At 41.1% G+C, this 9,959-nt stretch overlaps 1 protein-coding gene across 1 annotated transcript; it reads right to left on the bottom strand.

Annotated features, from left to right (window-relative positions):
- Positions 1-6,822: 6,822 nt before the first annotated feature.
- Positions 6,823-7,119, bottom strand: CTXN3 (cortexin 3). The gene is given in 1 exon segment (XM_009637469.1): positions 6,823-7,119. A coding segment is annotated over 1 exon segment (297 nt).
- Between the last annotated feature and the right edge of the window lie 2,840 nt (positions 7,120-9,959).

The raw sequence follows: 9,959 nt of genomic DNA, 5'->3' as shown, positions 1-9,959 counted from the left end.
AAGCTAATTTCAGCCTGCTGAAGTACTTACCTACCCAAGATGGTAAACAATTTTTTTAAATGTGCTAACTAGCAGTTGTGAATAATTATTTTCTAAACACATTGGAGACTTCCTATTGTTCATATACCATTCTATATGGTATTTCCACATTATCCATTTGTTTTAGGCAAGAACTTTCTCCATCTGTGTCCTAATCTACAGGATATATTTGGCAAATTGTCATTTTGTTTATTATTTCTGTGTCTGCTGCTATGTAACCAGCAATATGTGGACAAACCAGTACTTACTACCAATAAAATTCCACAAAAATATACATTGTAGTCACATCAAAATTTTAATTTTAATTATTGTATACATAAGCATTCTCCTACTTTAATAACACCCATTTTCTATACGGACTAGAGAGAAGCTCCAGAAAAGTTGAAAACATTGCACCACATGGTAATTTAGCTGTGTTACAACAATTGATAGTGAGATATGTAGGGCCAACATATTACAGTACTTCAGGGGAAGAAGCTGCATTTTTGTACACAACCCAGTCACGTTGTCTTCTGAAGTTACCAACATTTAATGGAACTGATTGGTCCATGTTCACGGCAAGAGCTACAGTTACTAAAAATAATACTCTTGACCAGGTAGCCTGTAAGCTAGGTCACGGGGATATGGAAGACAGAGATAAAAATCACAATTCTTCAACAATTTTAAGGTTCTGATTTATTGCTGCAATTCTTTCATTGTATATTTTGTTACCTTGGCCACTGCGGCCTGTCTTCTTGCTTGATTACACCTGGAAATTACCCTTTCTAGGAGAAGTAAAGATTTGGCAAGAAGCATACAGAGGCATCCAAGCTTGGAATCCCAAACAGAGGGAAGAATGACGGGAAAAAAAGCTAAGGCAGAAAAAAATGAAATGACAAGGTAGGAAGAGAAAAAAATGATCTTATGTAAATCATTTTTAAGAAAGAGAAGCAGCAATGTGTAATGCAGTCTCCTGGCACCAAGAAATCCAGACCGTAAACAGAGAAGACATTTCATTTTACACAACTGCCATATACACAATAATGTTTTATGGCCACTCCTTTCTGGTCATCAAACTCTCTGCTGTTCACCATAAAAGACAAAATACAGAAAGTATCAGAAAGATTTTTTTTAACAGCTGGTTAAACTTTACACAAGCGAGATGCTTTCTATTGATCCAAATTGACAAGAAATCACTAGTAAAAATGTTCCAATAATTTCAAATCAAATTTCTATAGGAAACAGGACAATTTTGAAGTCTCTGCCAAAAACAGTCCAGAATGTAAACAAATAAAAAAGAAAAATAAACAAGCAAACATCTCAACAGATCATAAAGCCTAACCAAACATAGAGTGGTAGAATAGAAATGGTGCTATCAATGGTAAATGTAATGTCTGCTTTATGACACTGGCCCTTTAATTAACAGTCAAACGCCATGAATAGAGAGATGTTCTGTCATATCAGAAAGCCTGTGAGAGCATGTTTTCATCATAGTATTTTTATGGCATTTTTAGGACCTGTTAAAGCTTAATAACCGATGATATTGCTCCTGAATACTAGTTGATCTTAAAAAAAAGATTGACTGCACATGCTTTAAACATCAGTGCTGCACTACCAATTCTTTGATGCAGCTGTGTGTGCTTAGAAATTTGGAGTCAGATTCTTAGTTACACTGGTGTAAATCTAAAGTAATGCAGCTGAAGTCAATTACATCACGCCAAAGCCATGGGGAATCAGCTCTTAAGAATGTGACTCTCCAACAACAAAAACTTCACACATAGGATGCTGTGACTAATATCACAAGATTAAAGACCTTTAGGTCTGCTTTGATTTACACTGGAGTCTGAAGTGATCATCAGCATCAGCCATGGAATTACAAAGATGAGGGGGCGTCATTATGTGCAAGTCTTTCTCCTGTCTCAGACTGGGGGTTATTAAACATAATTTAAGATGTAATCCCTAGATGTTCTGACTCTGGCCTTTGTCATTTTTTCCTCATATGGAACAGACAGTCAAAAATCTCTTTGTTTTTTTGTTTTTTTTTTTTTGCCATGGCTTTATTGTGTGTAAAGCAGTTGTCTGCTTAGATGTACTTCTCAGTATCACTTTTCTCTATTTAGACCTCTAATACCAATCCTAAGAGGCAAGGTAAGATTTTAAACAAATGCAGATAAAAGTAGAGAATGTCACTGAAAATCAAATGCGTAAGATGGAAGTACAGTCTAGTTCAGGCACTGGTTATTCAGTTGCTGGGACAGCAGCACTACACCAAATCCCCCAGTTCCCTTGGAGATCTTGCATTTGTCTAAATAGTGGGTGGGTGCAGCTGCCACACCACTGGGTCTCCCACAGTGAAAAACAGAGCTCATACAAAGCAGAAGGAAGTGTGCTAGTATTTACTGTGTTTTACAGTTACATCAGAAGTGAAGGACGCATTTCCTACTACCCTGCTGACTAGCGCACAGTGACTTCAACATGGGACGGAAGCCTACACTTCACAGATCCTGTCTTAGCACTGATAAGTCTTCTTCGTCTTTGCTGTGAAGATAACAACGCAGATGTCTAATGGCATGATGGGGATTGTTTAGTTAGTGTGCCAAGAGGAAAAAAAAGAAAAATTGCTATAGTGTCAGCTGCTTTTATGGTGATGCTGACAAAAGAACAGAAGCTATGGCAGCCTCACATAGCAATGCTTCAGAAATGACACCAAATGTAGGTATTAAAAAAAAAAAGTCCAAAACTTTGCTGCAGAACTCCAGAAGCACTGAAAACGGGATGTAAAATGTGGGAAAGCAATAGCTTTATTTTCATGCAAACTACATCAGTATGAATAGACAGTTGCCACGTTTTACAGACTAAGCATATTTCCACAAAACCAGGATGAAAAAGAAAAGATTTTGCATTCAAGAAAATCCAGGTCATGGCCACAAACCCAGTCATGCCATAGATGAAAGGTTTTCGGCTTCTTTCCTGAAGTTCTTGGGGGTATGCGGGCTGCTTCTCAGTGGTCATTGACCTGGGCAAGTTTGTTGATCTTTGCACCAAACTGAGTATAAATTCCTACCAAATCGTTCACAGATCAGAACAGAGGTTGCAACTCCTAAGCTAGACTTCTTGAAAGTGTCCCGTGAGAACCTCTCATATGTGTAGCTCTAGTATCTCTGTGTAGAGCTCCAAACTTGCAAAATCCTTGTGTACCAATCCTATTAGGCCCACAGAGCCACATAGTCACACATCAGATACCTCCAGGCCTTCTTCAGGGGGCATGTGTGGTAAAAGCTGACTAAGCTATGCTTCACAGACCGCTTTGTCAAAATCAAGCATTACGTATTTGCTCAGAGTACACAGCAGGCAGAACAAGAAGGAAAAATAAGACGTTTGCATCATATTTCCTCTTATTTACATAAAATAATCTTCTTGGAATCTTTAATTTAAAGCCCCTCCAATTCTATAAACCCCAGCTCTGGGGAGGGAGCAGTGGGTCCCCCTGCCAGCTGCATCAGTCGGCTGATGGGTTCTTGTCCTCTCCCAGTTAGCACAGCTGTACTGCTGGATCCCAACTTCACCTACCTTTCAAAGAGAGCTCAGATCCTGCTATTTGCATGGCAATGGCAGGGGCTTTTCACTGCGGGTCCAGCGCAGGGGTACCTATCTGGCCATAACCCCTACATGGCTCTTGGAGAGTACACAGAGCTGTGGCTTTCTGTGGCTCTACCATTCCTGACACCTGAGCTATTTTAAAAGGATTTCATGTCCACTCATACCCAAACCTCTGGCCACAGTGGAGAAGCAACATTGGGGCTGTTCTCACACACATGCACCCCAGATGTTGCTGAGGACAGAATCCCAACTCAGCTCCATGCTGTTAGGCCAGTGCTTTCATTTAAGGATCATGACTGAGATAGATAGAAAATCTAAAAATCCTCAGTGGAATAAACCTGCTTTACTCCCTGGTGTCTACCAATAAAGAGTTTTATCTCTGTCCTTATTTGGCTTTATCTCTCCTGAGTAGCCCTTTGACTTAAACTCCTTGTAGTTAGATTGAACAAACTAACATAAATGCGCTATTTATTAAAAAATTACACATATTCCTTCTTTCTCCACAGTATGCAAGATTATATTTGCTTAAATTATATGAAGAAACATTCATTCTAAAAAGAGTTTTTGAAGATTGCACAGGATCTTCTACAGAAATAATAAAGAATATATATAATATGATATAATAAAGAAAAGCCTGTACCAGAGTGATGCAGAGTTGCAGAGCTGCCTGAGCGCAGCTGGATTAGCACACAGACCCTCCCTTTCCAGCCTCATTAATATTTCAGGTCATTCCACAGTGAATAGATATTCTTGCGAGGCACAGAGATGTGCCAGAGGCTACTTTGTGGACTGGAATAGTACTCTTTCCATTCAACGTCTGGTCTGGTTTCTCCAGGCAAAGGAAAAGTGAGCTATCATGAAACTGAATTGCCAGCATGCCTTCAGAAAACTTCTGTGAGACTTTGAGAGTGAGAAGGAAAAAGTCTGCAGTGGGAGAACTGGTGTACATTTTCTACCTTTACTATAGACAGTTTAGCAATAACCACAGATAGGTTGACTTAAAGTCACTGCCCAGCAGTATTAAATTCCCCTTAATAGACTGACTTATCCCAGTGGTTTACAAAAATATCTCATTGGAATGCTTCCAAACATACCAGAGATGCTGGCTGGCTAAGTCTCCAAAATAGTCCTCAGTTAGCAGCTTCCAAACTCCACACAAGAATCAAATTGCCTCACTCAAACGCTGTGCTACATTCCCTTGACCAGTGTCATCACCTCCCTCTTTATGTGTGATTATGAGGAGAAGTCTTTTTCTTTTAAAAGAAAGTAACATGTATAGAGTCTTCAAAAAAGCAGACCCTGACCCAGGAGAGAAATCCCAGGCCAGAGGGAGAAACGCTGTTACTGCTACTTCATAAATATTGACAACACGTTGCTGTAGGCAGCACTGGTGCAACAATGGGAATGTTTCTTGTATGCCACACAGTCATCACCTTCGGGAAATTATCTGGAAGTTTGAGTTTGCTTGTATCTAGATGCCCTGGCACTGATAGGTATGTAGCTAAAGCCAGTGCCTCATGGCTTCTGGGCTTCTGGGGAACACAGTTGTGTTCCTGTCCCCTTCTGCGCGCTCCGTCTCAAATAGGTTAGTACCCCTGCAGCAAGCTGTGCTCATGCTTCAGCGGGGACAGACCACAGCCCAGCTTCTTTCCATGAAGTCGGCAGGGAGCTGCACTGGGGCCTCTGGTTGCCCTCCCGTGAACTGTGATAGCCAGCATGCAGAGCCACCCATCCTTCCACTGCCTCTGCTACAAATAGCTGCAACCTTTAGCCGATGGACAGAACAAGCAGCAAAGGGGAATAAATAGCTCTCTAAGTGCCACGGCTGGAGTCAGAGCCTCAGCTTGGATGAGTCAGCACAGCCCCAGCTGTACCAGCTACGGGGCTGGCTTTGTGTCTCCATTTACAGGCTGCAAGCCAAAGCACAAAGGAAAACGTCCCAACTGCTTGTCATTATTACAGTACGAGTAAAATAGCTAAATCTAAAGCTTTGTTTGAAAACAGGCAGCATGTCCCTTCCCTTCCCCACTCCATAAACATGTAAGAAGCCCGGCCGCACTAGTACCTTTTTCGAGACTCTTCTGTGTTCAGGAGCATGGCCTTTTCCCTTCTGGCAGCACATCAAATGTTGTTACCACTATAGTATTTCAATGCTGCTAAACAATGCTTGCGAACACCCACTTGGGCTCTAAGCAGTTCTACTAAGTTTTATGCAATCTTTTAAATCTTTCTTTCCCTGATCAATCATGCAGATAGGTTTTTCTTTGCGTTGACTTCTAGGAACAGGTTTTCATTGTACAAATACATTCCAAGACATCTATAGGTAAAAAGGGTGGCAGTTATTTATTGATTCTTAGCACCAATGTTTCAGTCATCCAGTTAGGATACAAAACCAATGCAGTGTGACCTATACACCGAATAAACAGACCGAGTGGATGCTGGAAATGCAGGGTTTGAAATATATGCGATACTGACATTTGTTTGCATGAGCTGTTGTAAGAACAGCGCAAAAACCTGTCTCAATAGAGATCAGTTTTGGCATAAAAAGACAACGATAGGCCAGAATCATTACATATCTTATTCACAATAAAGATTACAGTCAGCGGCTTGTTAGCATTAAGTATCTCAATCACCACTTAGTGCTCAGAAAGAGCATCTTATTGAATACTTGGGAAAACATGGAGGATTTTTTTTCTCCTGAAGTTTTCTAGCTCCTCCCATCTTATGGTCTGGGAAACTTCCTCACTTGTCTTCAGAGCATGTGAGATAGAGTAAGAAGAGTCTTGTGGAGCTTGAAAAGTTAATTTACTACATACAGATCATAAAAACACATTCTTACCTCATTTTAAGACACCTTTCTCCAGAGACCCTTCCTAATGATATAAAGGCTATGCAAGAGAAGACCTGCTCTAGCGTCTCTTAGCTGGTCATAAAAGATCACATACACTACATACTGTTCCAATGCCTTCTGAAGAAAAGTTCTGCTAATGCAACTGTTATCTTTTTCCCAATGAGGAGATTCACTATTTCAAAAATTTAACTTGCTTTAGAATTTAATTAAAATTAAATTCACTGTGTGCATATTTGTATGTTGCAACTCCTACAATATTTGAAAAAATGTAAGCCAGAAACAAAATAAGGAGACATTCCAGGACTTTTCTTTCTTTATTGGAGGGCTAAATAAGACTCCATAAGTCTCATTCTCTAAGCAAGAGCATAGTCAAACTGGCCTTTCTCCAGTCCATCAAGTCCATCAGCCCAGGTTGAGGTTGGCATACTCCGGTAGGGGTCGAGGAGAATTCGGAAGCAGCGAACAATGAGGATTCCCAAGAAAATAAATAATAAAATCACAAAGGCAAACATTGTTTTCTGTTCCAGGGTCATGCTAGAATTTGGTGTCATGTTCTAAGATGTCACCAAAGTGGCAGTGAATATCCCTCCATCCATCATCATCCAGGGAAGCTGGAATGAATAATCCCACAGTCGCCTTCTTTTCATCATCGGTTTGCTGAGGTCAGAGTAGAAGCCATTTAGATGCACTTTGCTCTCTGTAGGGTAAGGGGAAAGCAATGTTAACTGTGAATAGCCCTTTTGTTTGTTTACTTCAATACAACTTTCTCCTAATGGAGGAAAACAAGATGGAAAAGGACTTGACAGCAGGTCTTCTTGCATCTGTGTCATATATGAGACCTGCTAGAAATCCTGTACCCTTCCGTTGGCAGTGCAGAATCCAGTCACAGATATTAAATGTCACTAGACCCTGAGCTGGTAGTAACCCCTCCCTACCTACCGTATAATTTGGATATGGGGTAGAACATTTCTGTCCTGCAAGGGGGAAAACAAGGGGTTTAATCACACTGCTCCAGTGAGTAGCCCACAGAAATGGCAAATTGCATGCCTCACTGCAGGACAGACAAACTGCAGTCGATGCTGCTCTAAGTTGGGGAAGAGGGGTTTGAAAAACAAATGTAGTCGTGGTTTTATATACAGTCACCAAAAATGTTTTGAGGTGGAATGGACTGGGATCCACTGCAGGCCAATAAAACGCGGGTATCCCCACAGTGGAAGGCAGCAACCATTCAGTGCCTGAAACGCTGCAGCATTTATGAAGGAAAGGCATAAATAATTTGTGTTTGAAATGAGACAATATTTAGGAAGGCAGCCTGAATTAAGTCAAGTAGAAGTTTAGCTCAAGGGCAAATGTTTCCTCTTCTTACTTAAAATCAGAATCAGGCTTAAACACACAGTTAGCAAGAAAATGTTCTTTATGTCACCAGCTCTGCCGCATCAAGAGAGTCACCAGGATTTGGGACTGAACTTGGCTGTTTCTAGACAGCAGAGCATATGCTGTGCTACCGCTTGCCTGGCACATCTGTCTGCACACCTGTCTGTCTGGGTGTCTCCCTGTCGTTACCTTCTCCTTCCTTGCATGCTGGATTTTCCTTCCAGCAGGAGGGAAGTACTGCTGGATGCCACAGCTTAGGCCTGGTCACTGGCACCACTGAAGTTACTTGTGAAGTGTCCTTAGCAAAAGAAAGGCTTCAAAACTGGTTGAAGGGCAACACTGTCTCAGCTAAACATGCTGTGTTAATGATAACAGGGAGGAAAAGGAATAGAAGAACACAGTGCAGTATAAAGCACGCTAAGGTGAAACTTTCACATGAGTATAACCACTCCGTCACAGGACTGGGGTTAGCAGTGATTTACAAACATGCCTCTACAGTTCTACAGTTAGCAGCTTCTAAAACTCAGAATTCTAATTTTTATGCTATAGATTACATGCAGTAAAATACTAAAACTCCATTGCAAAGCTGAAAGGAGTGTATTTCTGAGGTTTTGGGCTTCCAGCCAACCTTCTGAGCGTGCTCATTGTACAGAATGTTTGCAAGCTTTTTAGGGCAGGCAGTTTTTCTCCATGGAAAGGCACAATACCTGGCAACAGGTGACACAAGTAATGAGGCTTAGAAGCACCTTGGCTGCAGCAATGCAGGCTTCCACCCTCCTGGCTTCTGGTCATTCAGCTAGAGCAACTGGTGCAAGGGAGTCCTCGAGCCCCACATTTTCCTCCCCACCTGTCACTTTTTGCTGTGTCAGCAGAGCTTTCTCTGCCAGTGCTGGGCACCAGAGACTCTTTCCAACTGGAAACATTCCCTGTCTAGGAGACTCTACAGACCGTACACCACAACATACCCTTAAGCTGTATTTTCTTGCATGAGAACCTCTGCACTCCTTGCAAGAGTTCCTCCAGACTGCCTGAACTCCGTCCTACCTTGGTGGTACTGATCAAAGGCTGAGAGGGAGGACAGGAGGAGGGTGATGAGGAGCTGCAAAGAGAGGCAAAAAAGGCCCTTTCCCATGGCATGAGGGAGATTTCTGCTCAAGGATCCACCTCTAATGCAGATCGCAAGAGTCAAGAGATGAAAGCATATGTGTGATGCACGCTATAGGTATCCCTATTTCAGCACAAAGGTATCCATGCAGCCAAAACAAATAAATAAGAAATACAGATCATAACAAGGGAAGTGATAGAAACCAGATAACAGTAATAACAACAACACAGCCTGAATGCTGTTCCAATCACTAAGAGCTGAGCCAGGTTATAGCATGGGTGGGAAAGCTTGAAGGTTCTTTAAAAATTTGTTGATGTAACCAAGATTCCTCTAGGTGCAGACCTGCTTCCTTTTTTTTATTATTTTCTATGTCAGATAAAATCATAACTGATAGAATAAAACAGAATATCTTTCACTTAAATGACTAGCTGGGATTTTTTTTTTTTTTTTAATGCAGAGGTGGCCCCTTCAATTACTTTCTGTAATGGGTCCCTTGCATCCCAATCCTTTGTTTGATGAGTACACAGTTGCACATCACTCTATCCACATCAGGGTGTTATTACAATTTCTCCTTGCTAGTGTGCACACATCCATTAGGTAGTTCAATTATAGCTCTCCCTGAGGTGGTGCTTACAGTCTAAGATACTAAATTTATACAGAAATAAAGAAACAGAGAAGAACTTGCATATCATTAGTGGCATTAATTTGACAAGTTAGTCCTTGGCACATCCTTAGCCTTAATAGCCTTCACATAGTTCCAGGCGCCCACTTGTAGCCCGGTTGATGCATAGGGCCTGGTCAAATGTCACCAAAAGGTAACTTTTCTGGTTCAAGATGCTAAGATTTTTGAAGTTAAAATGTCATTGGATTAATTAGTTGACCTTTCTACACATTAATATGAAAGATACAAATTCACAGGACTCTGAAGAGTTAAACTTGTTCAAAGTACCTTTGATTGGTCTTTCTGTGGTTTCAGCATTTAATTTGTTTCAAAGTTGACTTAATTGAGAA

Source organism: Egretta garzetta, unplaced genomic scaffold (genome assembly GCF_000687185.1).
Source record: "Egretta garzetta isolate BGI_Z169 unplaced genomic scaffold, ASM68718v1 scaffold724, whole genome shotgun sequence".
Classification (NCBI taxonomy): Eukaryota; Metazoa; Chordata; class Aves; order Pelecaniformes; family Ardeidae; genus Egretta; species Egretta garzetta.
Note: the sequence above shows the minus strand (reverse complement) of the source record. Positions and strands in the feature narration are given on the sequence as shown.